Below are 22,185 nucleotides of genomic sequence, written 5' to 3'. Positions count from 1 at the left end.
AGCAGGTCAGGTAGCATCTGTGGAGATGAATAGATAGTCGACATTTTGGACCGAGACACTTCTTCAGGACCGAGAAGGAAGTGGGAAGATGCTGGAATAATAAAGGTTGGGGGAGGGGAATGAGGCTAGCCAGAAAGTGATAGATAAAACCAGACGGGTGGGAAAGGTCAAGAGCTGGAGAAGAAGGAATCTGATAGGAGAGGAGAATGGACTATAGGAGAAAAGGAAGGAGGAGGGGACCCAGGGGGAAATAATAAGCAGGTGAGAAGAGGTAAAAGGTCATTGTGGGGAATCGAAGAAGTAGGGGAATTTCTTTACAAGAAGGAGAAATCGATATCCATGCCATCAGGTTGGAGGCTATCCGGACAGAATATAAGGTGTTGCTCCTGCACCCAGACACAAGAGGAGGCCATGGATCAACATATCAGAATGGGAATGCGATTTGAATTAAGATGTTTGGCCTCTGGCAAGTCCCTCTTGTGGCAGATAGTGCAGTACGTTCAATGAAGCATTACCCCAATTTGCGACGGGTTTCACCAATGTAGAGGAGGCCACAACGGGAGCACCAGACAGAATAGACGACCCCACAGATTTGCAGGTGGAGTGTTGCCTCACCTGGAAGAAACTGAAAGTAGTTTAAAACTTGTGGAACAGTGATATTCATTAAAAAAAACCCTAAATTAACACTTCATGCTTGGCATACTCAGGACTGCGACAGAAATATTGTGTTAGACACGATCCCCTCAGACAACAGCTACTCAGAATTGATGGTAAGATGTGTACCTACAGCCTTTAGATAAGCCACTCAGAGTAGTTGCATTGAAAGAGCAAAAGCCTGCAATGTAGACGAACAAAGGCCTGCAATGTAGACAAACAAAGGCCTGCAATGTAGACAAACAAAGGCCTGCAATGTAGACAAACAAAGGCCTGCAATGTAGACAAACAAAGGCCTGCAATGTAGACAAACAAAGGCCTGCAATGTAGACAAACAAAGGCCTGCAATGTAGACAAACAAAAGCCTGCAATGTAGACAAACAAAGGCCTGCAATGTAGACAAACAAAGACTTGCTTTCCTGATCTTGACACCGGTGTTGAATTTTTCTGGAGATGAATTTCTGCAGAGTTTTTCCTTGTTTAGCTGTGAAACTCCAAGGAAAGCTCAGCTGCACCCTGTTTATGATGATGGAACAGGGAAGAATCATGGAAATTCACTCCCATTGATCAGGTTGAACCAGTGCCTTATAATCTATGAAGGAGAGTGAATTTCCCCAAACGTTCACTGTGAAATTAATCTGAAATTGTACAGGTCTCTTTTCTCAGATTTAATATCATTGGCACACGTTGTGAAATTTGTTGTTTTGCAACAGCAGTGCAATACAGCACATAAAAGGTACTATAATTTACAATTAGAAATATATATATGAAATTTTAATTTAATAAGTTGTGCAAAAGAGAACAAAATGAGTCTTGCTGCAGAGAGAAGTGCGGTAGTTCCAGGGAACATCCAATATTCCTTACAAAACTCCAAATGTTCAAGCTTGTCCATCAGAAAAAGAGAATCAAAACCCTAATTTGGTGCAGGAGTTTATGAGAAAAATTCACTTTCCGAAATCTATTATAATGGCAACGGTGATTGTATTGTAGGATTCCAGTGAATTCCTGATTATTTGAACTCCATGATTACAGTCTTGCAGTTCACCAAGAGACGCTACTGATCCTCTCTTGGAACGGTTTTATTATTTCCGATTGGCAAGAGGTGGTATGGACTGGCGGCTGCTAGTCACACTGCTCGAGATTAGCCTTGCTGAGCAGACTCAAGAAAATGCCAAATGATGTTTTCTATGTGGTTGTGCAGATTGGATATGGGTGAAGATCAAAGACAAGACAGCTGTCCCACAAAGTACACAGAAAATTATATAATTAATTGCTTAGAACTGGTTTCCAACCTGGGGTCCACCAACCCTTCGGTTAATGGTAGAGCTCCATAGCATAAAAAAGGTTGGGAACCCTTGCCTTAGAGAGACCCTGGTGACGTTTTTATAGCCATACTTTGAGTCTAATCTAATTTAGATGGCAATGAGCCAATTGTGCACGTGGTGCGCGCGCGCGCGCGCGCGCACACACACACACACACGACGAACAGCATTGACTTCTTTGTACATATACTGTATAATTGAATGTTATCAAGATGGTCAGAAACTCATCATTGGCAAGGTAGTATAGTGGTTAGTGTAACACTTCACAGCACCAGTGATCGAGGTTCAGTTCCTGCTGCTGTCTGTAAGGAGATTTGTACAGTTTTCCTGTGACAACTTATATTTCCTTCAGCTGCTCCAGTTTGAACCCACATTCCAAACTTCAAAGAAAATTTTATTATCAAAGTATATATTTGTCACTATATACAGCCCTGAGATTCATCTTCTTGTGAGCATACTCCATAAATCTATAGAATAATAACCATAACAGAATCAAAGAAACACCACCCAGCTGGGGCATTCAACCAGAGTGTAAAAGATAACAAACTGTACAAATGCAAAAGAAGAAATAATAATAATAAATAAGCAACTAATAACAATAGCTTGAGATGAAGAGTCTTAGAAAGTGAGCCCATAGATTGTGGGAAGATTTATATGATGGGCAAGTGAAATTGAGTGAAGTTATCCCCTTTGGTTCAAGAGCCTGATGGTTAAGGGGTAATAACTGTTCCTGAACCTGGTGGTGTGGGTCCTGAGGCTCTTGTACCTTCTTCCTGATGGCAGCAGTGAGTCAAAGTCAAAGTCAATTCTTTATCAAAGTACCTATATGTTACCATAGGCTACCCTGAGATCCATTTTCCTTCAGGCATTTACAGAAAATAAAGGAATCCAATAAATTTTATGAAAAACTATACATAAATATTGACAAACAACCAATGTGCCAAAGAAGAAAAAAGTTCAGAGTTGTGCTGAGTGAAGTTATCCACGCTGGTTCAGGAACCAGAAGGTTGTAGGGTAATAATTTTCCAAATCTGTTTCTGCTCTGAGAGAGGGAATAAATTATTATCTTAATGGAGAAAGTCTGGCGACACGATGGCATGGCAGCCAGCATAATGCTTTACAGTACTTGCAATCTGGGTTCAATTGCCACTGCTGTCTGCCGGGGTAGATCAGCCATGAAGAGCAGGGTTGGACTGAAGTGCCTGACGGCCGAATCATCTCCTAGTTCCTTGTGTTCTTGTTTTATCACAGATGTTCTGCCTGAGGCGTTTAATAGTGACACCATTTCTCAACAGGGTAGCTGAGATCTTTGGGATGTAGGGATGATACTGGCAAACACGTGGCTCAGTACAGGACAAGATCTGTGACACAAATAAAGCTCAAGCCACACTTGTTGCTTCACTAGGAGGCAGTTCTGCGAGTGATTCTAATTGAGCTCAGAGGCTGATCTGAGCAGTATCTTCTACAGACATTAGTCAGGGTGCCCAATGAAATGCTCGCCAGGAACCCTCAAATGTTTGAAGAATATTAAAACTACAGGAAGGATCTTATTCCTAATTACGTGTTACATTCATTAATATGACACCAGTGACATCATATTTTGAAGCAAGCATTTATTTTGTTCTAGAGTGATGGGGTAGGAAGTTATGCATGTGGTGACACGTGATGGTTTAATGAGAGTGATAGGAAAGGCGAAGTGACTATGTAAGAGGTCAGAATGAAAGTAAACACAGGGTATCTGCAGATGCTGGAAATCCAGAGTAACACGCACAAGATACTGGAGGAACTCAACAGGTTAGGCAGCATCTGTTTATTCCTCTCCATAGATGCTGCCTGACCTATTAGAATGAAATAAATTTTTTTTGGAAATATGTGAAAACATCTGGTGTTTGATAAGTGTTTGCAGGTATTCCGTTGCAGGTATGCATGGTGTTCACTACCTTCCCCGGGCAAATGTGGAGGCTTTAGCCAGGGTGGGGAGGAGATTTACCGTTGACCGTTTATTTCCAGCCATAGATGCTGCCTGACCTGAAGATCTTCCAGCATCTGCAGCACCTCTTCTGTCTAAGATCTCCAGGATACTGCATGGATTAGAGATCATGTCCAATGAAGAAAGGTTGAGTGAGCTGGGGATTTACTCTTTGGAGCGAGGAAGGATTAGAGGTGTACAAGATGATAAGAGGCATTGGTAGCGTTAACAGCCAGAGACTTTGTAATGAGCTGTTCGGGCTTGTGTGAGGATCCCGACAGCATCAGGTTGTAAAGCAATCTCCTGGAGCTTTCTGTTTAAGCTTGTTAAGTTTACTTTGATAGGTTCAGGGATTTTGTGTTGCTTGTATTACTTAAGCATATGCCGGATTCGTACTAATCACAGGGTCATAGTTTTGAGAATGGTATGTCCCGTGGTACGCCACCGATGTTCTGCTGGAATTCTTATGACTAAACTGTGCTCGCTGTCTCTACATTGGAATATGTCTTTCCTCTACACCTGGGTTCTGACATGCCAGCGCATATAGTGACCAACTCCCCCACAACCCTCTTGTGATCTGCACAAGTCCATGTCAGCACAGGTACAATGAAAAACATTCTTGCTATAGCGTCACAGGAACATGGCACCATGCACAAGAGAAGCATAAATTGGACGCAACTTTTACAAGAAAGAACACATTTAGAGTAAAAAAAAAGCCCATTTTAATGCAAAATGGTTAAACTCTGGTGGTTAGTGTTGTGCCATTTGGTTCAAGAAGTGAACAGTTGACGAGAAGTAGCTGTTCTAGAACTTGTTGCTGTGGGTCTTCAGGCTCCTGTACCTTCTGCCTGACGGTAGCTGCGAGAAACTCGCATTGTCTGGATGGTGGGGATATTTGGTGATCGATGTTGCCTTCTTAAGGCAGCACCTCCTGCAGATACAACCAGTGTTAGGGAGGGATGTGCCTGTGATATGCTGGGCTGAGTTCACTAATCTTCACCAATCGTGGGATTGAGTTTAAGAGCCGAGAGGCAATGTTGCAGCTATATAGGACCCTGGTCAGACCCCACATCGAGTACTGTGAGCAATTCTGGTCACCTCACTACAGGAAGGACATGGAAGCCATAGAGAAGGTGCAGAGGAAATTTACAAGGATTTTTTGCCTGGATTGGGGAGCATGCCTTATGAGAATAGGTTGAGTGAACTCGGCCTTTTCTCCTTGGAGCGATGGAGGATGAGAGGTGACCTGATAGAGGTGTAGAAGATGATGAGAGGCATTGATCGTGTGGATAGTCAGAGGCTTTTTCCCAGGGCTAAAACAGCTAGCATGAGAGGGCAGAGTTTTAAGGTGCTGGGGAGTAGATACAGAGGAGATGTCAGGGGTAAGTTTTTTACACAGAGAGTGGTGAGTGCGTGGAATGGGCTGCCGGTGGTGGCAGTGGAGGCAGATACGATAGGGTCTTTTAAGAGACTCCTGGATAGGTACATGCAGCTTAAAAAAGTAGAGGGCTATGGGTAAGCCCAGGTAGTTCTAAGGTAAGGACATGTTCAGCACGGCATAGTGGGCCGAAGGGCCTGTATTGTGCTGTAGGTTTTCTATGTTTCTTTGTTTCTAATCTGCCATTGCTTGTGTTCTTGTGCATTTGAATTCAATTTTAAGATAAAGATTAACTTCACTTGTCACATGTACAACACATTGAAATATTAAAGAATCCAGTGAAATGCATTATTTGCATCAAATCAAATCAGCTGGGTTGGGCAGCGCATCATGTTTCCAGCAGCAACGTGGCCTAACCACTCGTCTTTGGAATGTGGGAGGAAAATGGAACATGCAGAGGAAACCAACGTGGTCACAGGGAGAACATACAAACTCCTTACAGACAGTGGCAGGAATCGAACCCTCATTGTAAAGTTTGTGCTAACCACTATGCTACAGTGTCAATTTGTAAACACACATGCAACACAATTGCTTGCAAAGATTCAACCAAATATACGGATTTGTCTCTGAAATAGGTCCTGCAGTGGATACCAAAACTGTAAAATCCTTGCAAGTATTTGTCATTATAAATATCTTCTAATAATCTTATTTATAATTTCTGCATTCACTGCAGAACCCTTTTTAGAGATAAGTGCATAACTTTTGTACAGCATAGCAGCACATAAAGCTGTGTGCCATAATCTGCAGGTGATTTTCATGCACTTCTTAGAAACAATTCTACAATTGCCAAATGAATTTCAATTTTAGCAATGGCTTAATTAATGTCACCAGGATCAGAGTTAGAATGCTTATCATTTAGTGTCTATTTATTTGCCATTCACTGCACTATAAGCTGGTAGAATTAAGGATGTCTTTTGTGTATTTAAACAATGCAGTTCATTCTGGTGCGATGGGACCGGGCTGCAGGGAGATGGACAACGTACGGTGCTCTGTGTCTCCTGCCTCAGCGTTCGCCATTGCCACAGCCGCAGCAGGACATGGGAGCCCGCCCCCTGAAAACAACGCAGTGCAGGAGAAGTTCAGGCGCGTTTCCATGGGAGGTAAACGATACCTTCTGCAGCTTATTACTTCTGTGTTCCAACAATTCACATTACCCCTCTCAACCCCATTCTCCCACCTTCTCCCCGTAGCCTTTGACACCCACACTAAACAAGAACCTATCAACTTCCACTTTAAATATACCCCATGGCTCGGCTTCCACAGTGATCGGTGGCGATGAATTCCGCAGATTCACCAACCTCTGGCTAAAGAAACTCCTCCCCATCTCTGTTCAAAAGGAACCCCCCACCTATTCTGAGGCTGTGCCCTCTGGAGTGGACTGTGAATTGTTCCTGGAGGCATTCCTCTGCCATAAATTGTGTTTTTAAAAAATGGATCAATAATACACGAAAATCTGTCATTACTTTCCGAGACACTCTCGAGCAGTGGTTCCCAAAGTGGGCAATATCGCCCTCCTAGGGGGGCAATAAAGATAAAGGGGATTGTGGGTGGATGCTCGGTTGCAAGGGGAGCAGCTGAGAGATTACAGAATTTAAGAAATTAATGACTTCTTATAAGCATTTGTTGTTTAGTGCATCATCATTGATTACATTAATTGCATAGTCACCTCACCTCTTGCTAACCCACGTTCTCTTAGACTTTGCTCAAAGTGCATTATAGTTGTTGAAAAGCAATGTGACAATTCTGTATTTGACATATCATGAGAAATCTGGACTGAAGAAATTGTATTATTTCTGGGCCCAGCAACCTGTGCATTATTGCTGTTCACTACCGGAGTACAGTGTTAGTATGATTCCTGTACTCGAATCATGCAGTGACTCAGTTGCAGTGAATTAGGGTGTGGTTTCAAAAGGGTAGAGTTCAGAATCTGCCCTTTTGTCTGGTCTTGACTGAATTTCTCTAGCCCATGGCCCAACTAAAATATTTCTGAAAACACAAAATGCTGGCAGGACTCAGCAGGCCAGACAGCATCTATGGGAGGGGGTAGTGACGACGTTTCGGGCCGAAACCCTTCACACCACTCCTGATGAAGGGTTTCGGCCCGAAACGTCGTCACTACCTCCTCCCATAGATGCTGTCTGGCCTGCTGAGTTCTGCCAGCATTTTGTGTTTTTATTTATTTCCAGCATCTGCAGATTCACTCATGTTGCCTTAAAATATTTCTGCCCCACTTTATGTACCTTCAGGCAGAGAATCAGGTTTTGCCTGAGCTATGATGTCATAACTTTCCCCTTTATTGATCGCAGCGCTTAACGTTGGACTTTAACAACAGGGGATTGACTGTGATCATTAATCCATAATGAAAATGGCAGAAGCAAACCAAACAAAAAGTAATTGTAGACAGTATAGTGTGGAGTATCTGAAGTATGGATTTATACTAGCACCGAGCAGTCAACATGTCTGTTGAGTGAAAATGATTTGTTTTTTCGAATGAGGCAATGAAACCATACTGGCCCCATGAACATTTAAAGAGAATACACGCTGATAAAGCAAACGAGAACTTGGCTTATTTTTCAGACACTACGTGAAAACTTACAGAAATAGAAAACACTTGAAAACATGTTTGCCAGCACTACACAACAAAACAGTGATAGTTTGCTTGTTTCTTGCAACATTTCATTCCTCTTCGCTAAATCTGGAAAGCCCATCCTATTGGAGAAGCACTGATTCTGCCAGTAATGAGTACAGTTTTGCACAAGTCACCAGATCGAGTAATTACAGTGATTCCGCTCAGCGACAACTCTGCTCAAAGACAAATAAATGAAATGCTTGAGAATGTGGAAGGCACATCGTGCAATATACACAATTTGCCCTGAAATTTGATGAGTCAGATTGGCAATAGATCTTTGCTTTTTGGTTATGTTTGTCGTATAAAAGATGAAAGCATGGTACCAGAGTGGTTATTTGCAAGGGGACTAGAAACAGATATGAAGGGGGAGTCAATATTTCAGGTTGTTGAGCAATTTTTCAAAGAGAAGGGCATTCTGTTCACCAGCTTCTTGATTGTGCAATAGATGGGGCATCATCGATGACAGGACACCGCCATGGGGTTATTAATTTCTTGAAAAAAGCTGTATCTAACATATTTACCATTTACTGTGTAATTCACAGACAACATCTTGTCGTAAAAACCTTATTGATCGGCTGCACAAATCATTAAGTACTATTATCACAGTGGTAAATAAAATCAGGTCTCATGTTCTCCATTCTCAAACTATTTCAAGAGCTTTGTATTGAGAATATTGAATTTTGAACGCTTGCTGTTGCATAAAGAGGTCAGATAGCTCTCAAAAGGAGACTGCTTGAGACATTTTTATGTGCTTTTGAAACAGTGATAAAATTCTTTGAAGACTCAAATGTTTCATTCAGTAATCAGCTCAAGAATACTAGGCATGAAATTGCTTATTTGTCAGAATTATTCACAGAGTTTAATGAAATCAGTCTTCGGTTGGAAGGAAATAATATGAGTCCTATCACAGTCAAATCAATCATTTCCACATTTCTGTCCAAGTTAACCCTACTTAAGTGCAACATTGGCTGACCCAACCTTTTCCAAGATCTGAGCCTCTCTGAGTTGGAAGAGAAAGAGAGAACACCAGATGGATGATCTTCAAGTATTCCGTGCCCACCTGGATGAGCCACATAAAGACATGCCAGAGAGATTTCAGGATCGTCTCTCGATCCAAATTCCAGAAAGGGTAATAAATCTATTCCTGAACACTTGTAATGAGGAATTAACAGAAAGGATGGAGGCAGAACTGATCGCAATACAAAATGACTTTGAGTTGAAGCCAAGGTTCAAAAAGATCATATCAAGACTTTTGCTTGCAGAAAGAAATCTGTGAACGCTATGCTTCCCAGTGGAAAAAAGGCAAGAATTTCTTTATTGCTTTTACAACATCATATTTAGTGGAGCACAGTTTCAGTGCAGTCGCCCAACTTCCACAACTCTCTCCGGAGCTCTGCTATTTACTGTGCAAACCATGTTAGATTTTTAGTGAGTAAGAGTGGGAGGTATGAAGAGAGCAAGAACCAGGGAGCACAGAGAGAGAGAAGAAAGAGAGGGAGAGGGAGAGGGAGAGAGAGATTGAGTGATTTAGTTTCTGGTACCATCCCATTACATGACAGGACTCTGTTCTGTTACACTAAAACTCTCCTTTTTCTTTTTGTTTTGTAGGATTTAGCAATTCAGAGCGCATGTGTGACAAAGAGTTTCTTATTCGCAGGGCAGCTACAAATCGAGTTTTGAATGTCCTTCGACACTGGGTGTCCAAGCACTCTCAGGTACAGCATCTCTGAGCATTGAGCCAATGTATAAAATTTGAGCAATTCTTGTAAACATCTTACTACTCAACATATGTCCGTTTTCCTGAAGTGTCTAGGTTGTGTTGTTACCTGAACATTGTCTTAATATGTTTTGTGTTGAGGTGATCTCATTAACAAAAGATCTGCAGCTGTCTAATTGGATGATCAGAATAAGTTCAAGTTTAATTATCATTCAACCATGCACATGTCTCCATCTAAACGGAAGAGTGTTCCTCTGTGTTCAAGGTGCATAGCATAGTACATACACTCACACACAGCACACAGAACATATAGTTACGATAGCACATATAGTCACAAAATAATGTTGTTACAAGTCTCTGAGAGGAATGGACAAGAGTGATGATAGGTGGGATGTTGTTGTGGAGCCATGTTTCTGCAAGAATTAGCACACAGCAGTTCCTCATCTCATGCTGTCTTTATAGTTCATTCACCACTCTCATGCTGCAGAGTTTTGTCAGGTGAAGCTGTTGCCCATGTGGCAGGCTCCTCCTCTCCATGCAACTAATGGATCCAAAGGAGTGGCAGAGGTTAATGCAGTGTGACACCAGCGGTGTCACAGGAGTTGCCAGTCAGCATTGAACTCCATGTAGGGACTCCAGCTCCAGATTTTTCCCTCAGTGTTTACTCCCAAAGCCTTCCCCATGAGGGGTATAGCCACAAGGCAGCTGAGGTTTGAGATCAGAGTTGTCCTTTTCGTCGATGAGCTGCCAACCACGGCTGACAAGCCTCATCTGCCAGAAGCGACTGGTTTTAAGGTGCCAGTAACCTGCTTTCCCCCTTCTCCTGTCAGTAGAAATGGTTCCGTCGGGCTTAGTAGCTAAGCCACATGTGAAGGCCGGAGCTGGACTTGGTTGTGAGGCGCACACCATTGGGAGAATTTAATAGGAAGTGGGAGCTTATCCCCACTACCAAACCCGGCTACAAAACCTTAACGAACCATTTACCCTTGAGAACACATATTTTGCAAGGACATTGAGCTGGTGGAAAGTTGGTCAGAGACACAATTAATAACTGCAGGGACTCTTTGCTTTGCATGTGGTGAGTATGTAACTCCTGTGCCAGCTGTAACCAGTAAAACAGATCTGGGTTGCATTACTGAGCATCAGATCACAGGCAAGTCGGTAGGTCCGGGCTTTTGCATCTCATAAAGTTTTTTTAAAAAGCTACACGTAGGTTGAGAAACCTAGTCCACGCCAACAAGGGTGCTTGGTGATCCAAACAACATCTTGTTCATGGACCTGATGCTCAGGATGTCCAAGGCCATGTCAACTACTCAACTGGCTGAGTGCAATGAGAGGTTTTACCTATAAAGGTTTTACATGTAAATGCTTTGCGTATGAAGGTTTTACTCAACAATAACCTGTGCAGCACTCAGTTTCCTGAGTGTAATGAGAGGTGTTTTTTTAATATTATTCCAAGGCTCTTTTAGAAGTCAGGAAAAAGGTGCAGAACTTGTTGCTTCACGAACATTTATTAAGAGTTGATGAATAGAGAAAAGTTGAAATAGATTAGGGATAGAGGGTCTACTAATTAGAGAGAGACAAAGGAACAAAGATAGTGCCTAGCATAAAACAGCCATTTTTATACCACAAGGATAAGAAAATTTTCATTCAAATCTATAGATAAGACAGCCAATTAGGAAGAACTCATTTGTATACAGTAGTACCAAGTTAACCAATATTAAAACACTTGTTCACTTAATACAGAACAAAGAAGCTTCCAGAGCTTTCCAGAATTATACTTTGTATAGCCACTAAAGCATATTACACTTGGATAAAACACAAGCAGATAATTCATTGTTGAACTACAAAGAAAATAACAATTAAACAGTCCAATCGAAGAATTGAACAGTTGGATCCAAAACTTTAGATAGAACAATACAGGACAATACAGGCCCTTCACCCCACAATGTCATGCCAACCTTTTAATCTACACTAAGACCAATCTAACCCTTCCTTCCTACATGGCCCTCCATGTTTCTATCATCCATGTACCATCCTATATCCTATAGAGGTTTTATTGCATATCATCCTGCCATCCTACAATGGCTTTACCTATGAAGGTATTGCACACTTTTCAGTTGGATGAGTGCAAAGAACGGTTTCTATATTTAAAACAAACTGGATAACTGGAGCTGAATACAGGCTTGGGCATTTGCTGGAAAGAGACCAGGGATCTGAACTCCGCATCATTCAAATACGGAAAGCAATGTTATCTTTCTCTTTTTACACCTGCACAGACCAACTATTGCTCTGAGCAGGAAATTTTTAGACAGCCTGAAATTTTTTAATAATATGCATACTATGAATATTTAGAAAGAAAAATTTTAAAAAACACATACTGTATTGTGTTCCTCCAGCATTTTGTGTGTGTTTCTCAAGAGTCCCAGCACTGTCTGAAACTCTTGTATTTATAGTGTCCCTGGCAGATGACGAGAACCCTCTGTTTGTTAAAGCAGAACATGCACAAAGGACACCAATGAAAACTGAGAACTTTAGAGTAGATTAAAAGGTCACCGCAACATTGTTGGCTGAAGGGCCTGTACTGTGCTGTAGTGTTCTATGTTTGTTACAATTCAAGTATAAATCACCAGTTTTAAATTAGATTATACTGCACTTTCCTAGAAATTGAGTCAAATAACATGCAAACTGTGATAATTAATTCATCTAATTTCCAGGCAAAAATGTTTTGGTCTTCCAAATTACTTATATTCTATGAGTATGAGCTTCCAACTCACAACTGGTACTCAGAGGAAGCAGAGAGTATGCTGTGGCTGAATGTTGGAGACACCAGGAAATATGTGAATTCAGGAGCTACAACATAAAACGTGTTTGTTTCATCCTTTTAGAGAAAGGCGATAGCAGTGTTTATAGGTAACTCAATGACCAACACTTGCTTTTGGACAGTAGAAGTGTTGCAAGTTCAGCAGGAAATCAACTGCCATATATGCTAAATGTGTACACTGTTCTTTTGACAGATGCGGGGTGGAAACACATCTCTACCAAAGGAGATGTAAGGCACTCCTTCGCTCCACTGGGCTGCACATCACCCTTGGGCAAGGTGTAGCACCTGCTTAGCCCTCGATCAGGGTCATGTGAAGCCATGGAAGCTACACATGGTCGTAGGAGCAGCCGGTGCTCATCACGTCCTGGTTATGTGACCACTGACACCAGGCAGACAATCTCTGAAGACTGTTGATAATGACTGGGGTCACCCATCTTGTATAGACACCGCCAAGAAGAAGGCGATGACAAACCCCTTCCGTAGAAAAAAATGCCAAGAACAATCACGATCGTGAGATCATGATCGTCTACATCATGCAACACAGCAGATAATAATGATGGTGCTCTTTTGGCAGCGAAGAAGATAACCAAGTGACATTTTAGAACATAGAACAGGAGCAGGACATTTGGCCCACACTGCTACGCTGAACCAAATGGATTAGTAATCCTCTGGCTAATGAATCCCTCATGCCTACACAATACCATATCCTTCCATTTCCCTCACATTCATGGTCTATCTAAATGTATCTCAGAAGTCCCTAATGTATCTGCCTCCACACATTCCAGACACCTACCCCTCTCTGTGTAAAAAAAAACTTGCCTCTCACATGTCCTTTAAAAATTTCTCCTCTCACCTTAAATGCATGCCCTCTAGTATTAGACATTTCAACCCAGGAAAAAAAAAGATACTGTCTGTTTACTCTATGTATGTCTCTCATAATCTTAAAACCTCTAACATATCTCCTAAGGGCTCTTTTACCTTAAGCTCCCTGATCGCCTCCAGATCATTACATAATACTGAATCCAGTATAGCTGATATCCCAGTAGGCTCAACAACAAACTGCTCTGAAAAGCCACCTTGAAGACATTCAAGAAACTCACTCTCCTGAGATCCATTTCCAACCTGATTTTCCCAATCGATGTGTATGTTAAAATCTCCCATGACTATCATAACATTGCCCTTTTGACATGCCTTTTCAATCTCCTGCTGTAATCTGTGATCCACATCCCAGCTACTGTTGGGAGGCCTGTATAGAACTGCCATCAAAGTCCTTTTACCTTTGTAGTTTCTTAGCTCAACTTGCTAGGATTCAACATCTTCCGATCCTGTGTCACATCCTTCCCCTGACTTTATGCCATTCTTTACCAGCGGAGTCACGCCACCCCCTCTGCCTACCTTCCTATCCCTCCAATACAACATGTAACCTTGGACATCCAGCTCCCAACTACAACCATCCTACTGCCACGATTCAACAATGGTGCAACAAGATCATCCACCTACTTTCTTATACTCTGTACATTGAGATATAACACTTTGAATACTGTATTTGCTACCCTTTTTGATTCTGCATCCCTAATGCACTGATACTCACCCTGCTGGCTTCAACTTTGTCTTATCATCTGCCTGCCCTTCCTGACAGTCTGACTGCAGTCTGTCTTTGCTTTTTTACCATCCATCCTATCCTGAGTCCCTTCATTCCAATTCTCACAGCCCAAATTAGTTTAAACCCTCCCCAACAGCTCAAACAAACTGCCCACAAGATTATTGCTCCCCTGGCGTTCAGGTGTAACCTGTCACCTTTGTACAGGTCATACCTCCATAGTGTTGGCACGTGGCCTAGTGGATAAGGCATCAGTGTAGTGATCTGAAGGTCACTGGTTCGAGCCTTAGCTGAGGCAGCGTGTGTCCTTGAGCAAGACACTTAACAACACATTGCTCTGCGATGACACCGGTGCCAAGCTGCGTGGGTCCTAGTGCCCTTCCCTTGGACCACATCGGTGGCGTAGAGAGGGGAAGGCCTGCAGCTTGGGCAACTGCCGGTCTCCCATACAACCCTGCCCAGGCCTGCGCTCTGGAAACCTTCCAAGGTGCAAATCTATGGCCTCACGAGACTAACGGATGCTTACTACTACTACCTCCCCCAGAAGAGATCCTCATGATCCAAGAATCTGAAGCCCTGCCCCTTGCAGATCGTCCTGTATCTACCCTCACTGGAGCGTGGCATAGATAGCAATTCAGAAATTACTATCTCGGCTTTCTGCCTAGCTCTCTAAATTCTCTCTCCAGGACCTCATTGCTTTTCCTTCCTATGTCATTAGTACCAATATGTACCAACACATCTGGCTGCTCTCCCCTTTTCTCTAAAATGCTGTGGATGTGATCCGAGATGTCCCTGACCCTGGCACTGGGAAGCAACGTACCATCCGGGTGTCCCATTCACGTTCACAGAATCTCCTGTCTGTTCATCTGGCTATTGAGTCCCCTGTCACTACTGCTCCCCTCTTCTCCCTCTTCACCTTCTGCACCACGGACCCATGCTCAGTGCCAGTCATCTGGTCTCTGTGGCATCTCCCTGGAAGGTCATCCCCCACAGAAGTATCCAAAAAGGTCTACTCATTTTTGAGGGGAATGGCCACAGGTTTGCTGAGAAACAATTATGTATACAGTGTTAGTGTTTGGGCAATATCCTCCCACATTTCACTTCCTTATTGCTTGTACATAGCGATGGAGATGCAGCATAAAGATTTTTTTTATTCCCTCCTGTTGTGAGATGGATGTAAGAAATAAAATTCCAATTCTAAATCAGCCATGATAAAACGGTAGAGTGGATTCGATGGGCTGAATGGTCTAATTCTGTTATAGTTTTATAAGATGAATTTTATTAATCATGGTAAGCACAGGTTTTCATGTAAAATCTTTAACAATACGAGCCTCCCATTTCTGAGAAATAATTGACAGTGAGGGATTGTTTATACTGACAAAAATTTCAAGAGCTTTTCATATAAAAGGATCTGCTGACAAAATGTGGACTTCCATGAATACTAATGAGTTTATTATTTTGTAATTGCTCAGGATTTCGAGATGAACAGCGAACTGAAGTCAAATGTTATAAATTTGTTAGAGGAAGTGATGCGAGATCATGAATTGCTGCCCCAAGAGAGGAAAGCCACAGCCAACATCTTGAGGTAATATTGTTCTAACCCACTAAACGTTTCTCACCGTGTAGCACATTGAAATATTGTTTAAATATATATACAACAAGGTGGCAGAGTTTAGTATGATTACTCTTCTAAAGGCAATATATAGAAGGAGGTTCTCAATGCAAAGACAGATTCATTTTCAAATTCAGATCTTTTTATCATATGAACAGTACATCAAAACATAAAATGAAATGTGTGGTTTTGCGTTAACAACCAATGCCCAAAGATGTGTTGGAGGCAGTCCTCAAGTGTTGCCACACGTTCCAGTGCCAACATAACATGTTCACAACGCTCAGCGGAGCATCATGGAACCCAACAAGGAACAAAACATCAACAGCAAAACAAGCCCCATTCCTCCATCACGCTCACCCACCTACACACATACACAGTGCTCTAACGTCAGCACAGGCCATCTTCTCCAGCCACCAGTGGACTCATTGATACCAGGCGCTGGGCCCCAACTCCGCAGGCCCAGACTCTGGCCAATGGGCCTTAGCTTTTGGACTTCTGATCGGCCTTCAGGCTTCAATCTGAACCTATGATTGGCCTTTGACCTTCAATCCAAACTTCCAGTCAACCTTTGGCTTCAATCTGGACCTCCAATCGGCCTTCAGGCTTCCATTCGGACCCTTGATCAACCTTCACCTTCAATCCAGACCTCCAATTGAACTTTGACCTTCAATCCAGACCTCTGATCAGCCTTTGGCTTCAATTTGAACACAAGCAATTTCTGGTAAATCTTGAACAACACATCCCAAATGCTAAAGGAACTCAGCAGGTCAGCCAGCATTATGGAGGGGAATAAACAGATGAAATTTCAGGTCAAAACCCTTCATCAAACCTGAAGAAGAGTCTTGACCTGATATGCCCACCATTTACTGTCTTCCGTAGATGCCGCCTGACTTGCTGAATATCCTGGTGAACCTCTTTTGCATCCTTTCCAAAGCCTTCTGATGCACCATCAATAACTCTCGGAGACGGGAGGCGAACAATAGGCTTTTATTAGCTGCAAGAGACCACGATTAGCAGCAAGAGACCACCACACAGCATCCTGGAGACTGAGAGGCCAGGCTCAGACCTCCATCACCTTTATACAGGGGTCTGTGGGAGGAGCCACAGGAGCAGTCAGCAGAGGGGCGTGTCCAGACAGGTATATGTAGTTCACCACACCTTCACATCCTCTCTATAGTGTTGTAACCAGAACACTGCTCTAAATATGGCCAAGGCTTACACAGCTGCAAGATAACTTCCCAACTATTAAACTAAACACCCTGACGGACGAAGGCAAGTGTGCCACTTGCATTGTCTTCTGCTCCATCCACTAGTGTGGCCACGTTCATTGTCATGGAGATCTAAAGTCACTAAAATTCTCATGTTAAACTGACCAATCAATCATCACGTGTATACTTCACAATATATATCGATATATATCAATCGATCACCATGTGCATACTTCACCCAGTGCAAGGTCTAAACAGTATGACTCAGTATACTGGAGAAGCAAATAGACACAGATCGATTCACAAGCTTCCTTATCATTGTCATATCGAAGTACACACAGTATAGTTGGTACGGTAGCGTAGCAGTTAGTGTTATGCTATCACAATGCCAGTCAGTGCTGTCTGTAAGGAGTTTGTACATTTTCCCCGCGACTGCAAAGATTTCTTCTGGTTGCTCCATTTTCTTCCCACGTCCCAAAGACGTACAGGTTAGGGTTAGTAAGTCATTTGTACAGTCAGCCCTCCTTCTCTGCGGGGGTTTGGTTCTGGGACCCCCACTGATACTAACAAACGCAGATGCTCAAGTCCCTTATATAATATGGTGTAGTATTTGCATATAACCACGCACATCCTCCCATATACTTTAAATCATCTCTAGATTACTTATAATACCTAATACAATGTAAGTACTATGTAAATAGTTGTTATACTGTATCGTTTAGGGAATAATGACAAGAAAAAAGTCTGTACATGAGGCGCTCAATGCTCAAACAGCGAGTGCTGGAGAGAGAAGCTCCGGGTTTTCACAATCTGCGGTTGGTTGAATCCGCGCACGCGGAACCCGCGGACAAGGAGGGCCGACTGTATACTCTGTCGGCATTGGAACTGTGGCCACACTGGCTGGCTGCCCCCAGCACATCCTCAGACTGTGTTGGTCATTGAAGCAAAGAAGGCATTTCACTGTGTGCTCCGATATTTCTATGTACACGTGACAAATTAAATTAAGCATTAAAAACTTCATTGCTTATTGTTTAGGTTTGTAAATTTTAAGAGTTTAGCCAAGAGTTTTGCACAGTATTGTAATAATTTTCTGTATTGCACTGAACTGCTGCTGCTGTTGTTGCAAAAAACAAATTTCATGACATATGTGAGTGATGATAAACCTGATTCTGATATGGGGCTCCATTGCGGACTGAGAGTGGGAAGGGGGCAGGGAGAGGGGAATCATGGTTGGGAAAGGGAAAAGGGAGAGAGGAGGGAGTGGGTAGCACGTGAAGACATTCTGTGACGATTGATAAACCAATTGTTTGGCATCAAATGACTTTGCGGGTGTCTCAGGACTGGGTGTGTCTGCATCTGTGTCAGCCCCTGTCCTTGGCCCTCCGTCTCTGCCACCTGTTTCACACCCCACAGCATTCCACCGATATATAGCAGGGATTCATAGTAGAACAAAGAAAAATACAATAGAATTAATGAGACACTACACAAAGACTGACAAAGAACCAATGTGTAAAAGAGGACAAACTCAAGATACGTTTACATAGAAAAGAAAATCTGCAGTTGCTGGAAATCCGAGCAACACGCACAAACTGTTGGAGGAATACAGCACGCCAGGCAGCATCTACGGAAAGAAGTGCAAAGTTCTGGGCAGAAATATCAACTGTTTTTGTCTCCATAGATGCTGCCTGGCCTGCTGAGTTCCTCCAGGATTTTGCACGTGTTGTGAAGGGGTGTTCAGATAGGCACATGAATGTGAGGAAAATGGAGGGATTTGGGCATTGTGTAGGCAGAAGTGATTAGTTTAGCTGGCCATTTGGCTACTAATTTAAATGGTTTGGCACAACATTGTGAACCAAAGGCCCAGTTCCTGTGCTGTGCTGTTCTGTTATAATCTGTGCAAATACAAAAATAATAATAACAATAATAAATAAGTAAATAAATAGTATAACATGAGGTGCAGAGTCCTTGAAAGTGAGCCTGTGGGTTACGGAATCAGTTCAGTGTTGTTATCCACTCTGGTTCAGGGGCCTGATGGTTGAAGGGTCATAACTGTCCCTGAATCTGATGGTGTGGGACCTAAGGCTCCTGTCCTTCCTGCCTGATGGAAACTGTCTAATAATCAAGGTAATGAATCATGTCCTAACGACAATGCTGTCATCAATATCTGTGGTGTGCAGCCTTCTAATCTTCATTGAACTCTCTGTCAGTGCCCTCTCACAGGATGAACTGGATGTTCAGCTGCAGATGGAAGCATTACTACAGATGGTGAGTGTGTCAACTCTAACACAGAACTCATTTCAGTAATCTCTGAATTCAGTTCACTGATAACCTTTACTATTAACATCTCCTTTTACATACAAACTGCAGTTTAACCATGCCTTTCCTATTAACACTGCTTTTTGAAGTTATTTTACAAATCTAAAGCCCATCACCCCGACTGGGGCATAGACTGTAACTGCAGCTCACCAGAGCCCTCTATCCTGGGCTAGGCTTCCAAGCAGTTCCCAGGTGTAGATTCTCCAGATCCTTCCTCTTCCCAGGGATGAGGTCTTTGGAGCTTCTGTTGGTGTTTGTGTAGCTCTGGGATTTTACAGAATGGGGTTGCTAGCCCCACGCCCAACCCTCCTCCTTTCACAGCCAGGCTTGGAAATTTGTCCATGGCGAATTATTTTACAACATAGAACATTAAAAAACAGTACAGGTCCTTCAGCTCAAAATGTTGTGCTGACCTTTTAACCTACTCTAAGATCCATCTGACACTTCCTTCCTACATAGCTCTCCATTTTTCTACCATCCATGTGCCCCTGATGTATCTGCATCTGCCACTAGCCCTGGCAAGGTGTTCCACAAACCCACTTTTCTCTGTGTAAAATACCTACATCTGACATCATAAAGAGATATAGTCCTATCCCAATTTGTCCTCCCAAAGTGCAACACCTCACACTTGTCTGCATTTAATTCCAGCTGCCATTTTTCAGCCCATTTTTCTAGCTGCTCCAGATCCCATTGCAAGCTTCAATCTTCTTCCTTGCCGTCCTTTATGTCCCAACCTTGGTGTCATCGCAAATTTGCTGATCCAGTTTGTCACATTATCAACTCAATCACTAACACAGATGATAAACGACAAAGGACCCAGCACTGACCCCTGTGGCATACCATTAGTCACAGACCTCTAGTCAGAGAGGCAACCATCTACTAAATAATCACTTTTGTTAAATATTGCAAGTGTTTGGAACCTGTAGAAGATTGTTGTAGGTTACAACAGGACATTAGGAGGATGAAGATCTGGGCTGAGAAGTGGCAGATTAAGTTCATAAATTACATTGATCTTGAAGAAGGTTAAAGCGTCGGCACAACTTGGTGGACCAAAGGTTCACAGGTCCAATTTAACGTCAGAGAAATGTATACAATATACATCCTCAAATGCGTTTCCTTCGCAAATCTCCAAGAAAACAGAGAAGTGCCCCAAAGAATGAACGACAGATAAACGTAAGAACCCCAGAGTACCCCCCCAAGCTCCCCTCCCTCCCGCGCGTAAGCCGCAGTGAGCAAAACTCTCCCCTCCCCACACCGGCAAAAAAAAAGCAAACATCGGTACCACCACCAGGCACTCAGCGCGAGCAAAGCAACAGCAAAGACACAGACTTGTAGTTACCCCAAAGACTTTGCATTTCATCCGGCATACGGCTTACCACAGATTCTCTCTCTCCCTAATAAGAGAGAAGAAGGTGTCTCCATTTTTCACATTCTATGTTTTCTAACAAAAATATAAGAACAAACCGTCACAAGAAAGTATACACTGCTTTGCATGTTGCTTCTGTGAAAACCTCATTTCACAAGAGGCGTAGTATTGTTTATTAGAAGTAAAATAATGAGGTGGTCTTTGATACTCAAGACTTCTCAGTAGGAGGAAACTGAGAAAAGATTAGTTTTTTTCCGCTATTGCAGTTACTTGTTGCATTATCATAAAACCAAAACTTCAAGAGGTTTATTGTTGTTAATTTATAACCCAATAAATTTACTACTATGTTTCGTACAATTTGTAGTAAGGATTCCATCTGAGCAAAACCTGCAATTTTATAATTTAATCCTAATGGCGCCTTGTCTTCTAAGTCCTGATAATGAGGCCAATTATGTAATTCTTTACAGACAGATGGGCCAAGGATGGAGTCCTTCGAGAGTCTGTCAGTGATGGAAATGGCCGAACAGTTGACCCTCCTTGATCACATTGTTTTCAGAAGCATCCCATATGAGTGAGTTAAATTTATCTTGAGAAAGGTTTTGATAGTGCATCAGTCTATGTCTCAATGTGCAAACTTTATTTCATATGCCAACAGCAAGAATACTATTTGAGTCTTTCTGCCCAAAAGAGATTAATTCAGCCGAAGTAGGATTCTCTGGTCCTGTTAAATATTTAACACCTTTACATACTGTAGAACTATGGGCCACTGACCATAGAGAAAATCTTTCCTATTCATCTTTTTTATGGGCAAATTCTTAACAGATTAGATTTGAAATAACGTTATGAATGTATGCCTTTTGTATCTGTTTCTCACTGAGATGCACTTCATTGTCTGTTTAGCATTTGCTGTGGCCATTTTCATAGAAACCTGTCTTAGTTTGCTTTTAGATAAATTGCTTGTTAAAGTTGGTGAGATTATTGTTATTTATCATTTGATAGCTAAATGTCTGTAACAACTTTATAGAATATTTGTACATTCACAAAGATGCCTCTGCATGAGATTCACATATCTGTGAAATGGTCAGACTAAAGCAGGGAACACTGTAAATCCATACCCATGGCATTCTACAGATGTGTAGCAGAGAGCATCGTACGAGCTGCATCACAGCTCGGTACAGACACTGCACTGCAGCAGACAGGAAGGTAGACGAGACTGCTCAATGCATAAACAGCACCAGCCTTCTCGCCTTCAAGACAATACCATAGATACAGAAAAGTGGCAGAAAAGGGCAAGTAACATCATGAAGGATCCTACACACCCTGTTCAGGGACTGTTTGTCCCATTCCCATCAGACTACGTAGCATTCACACCAGGACCACCAGACTCAAAAACTTCCCCCAAGCAGTAAGACTGATCAACACCTCAGCCCTCTAACTCCACCACTACTTAATTATTTCCCATCAGTCACCTTATGTACAGCCTAGTGTCACTTTATGAACATACAATCAATCTGTGTATGTAAGTCATCT

The 22,185-nt window shown here is 42.4% G+C and overlaps 1 protein-coding gene across 2 annotated transcripts in view; it reads left to right on the top strand.

The window, feature by feature from the left end:
* The window catches only part of rasgrf2b (Ras protein-specific guanine nucleotide-releasing factor 2b), a 141,590-nt gene that overhangs the window by 101,673 nt on the left and 17,732 nt on the right, over positions 1 to 22,185 (top strand). The window contains exons 16-21 of one of the 2 annotated variants that reach the window (XM_073067295.1): positions 708 to 770; positions 6,319 to 6,483; positions 9,621 to 9,727; positions 15,626 to 15,738; positions 19,181 to 19,238; positions 21,123 to 21,226. In XM_073067295.1, the coding sequence (XP_072923396.1) occupies positions 708 to 770; positions 6,319 to 6,483; positions 9,621 to 9,727; positions 15,626 to 15,738; positions 19,181 to 19,238; positions 21,123 to 21,226 (610 nt within the window). The remainder of the gene's footprint in view (positions 1 to 707; positions 771 to 6,318; positions 6,484 to 9,620; positions 9,728 to 15,625; positions 15,739 to 19,180; positions 19,239 to 21,122; positions 21,227 to 22,185) is intronic. The other variant, XM_073067303.1, reaches the window with a different exon arrangement.

Source organism: Hemitrygon akajei, chromosome 2, assembly GCF_048418815.1.
Source record: "Hemitrygon akajei chromosome 2, sHemAka1.3, whole genome shotgun sequence".
NCBI classification, from domain to species: Eukaryota; Metazoa; Chordata; class Chondrichthyes; order Myliobatiformes; family Dasyatidae; genus Hemitrygon; species Hemitrygon akajei.
The sequence above is the reverse complement of the archived record's forward strand: the minus strand, read 5'-3'. Positions and strand labels throughout refer to the sequence as shown.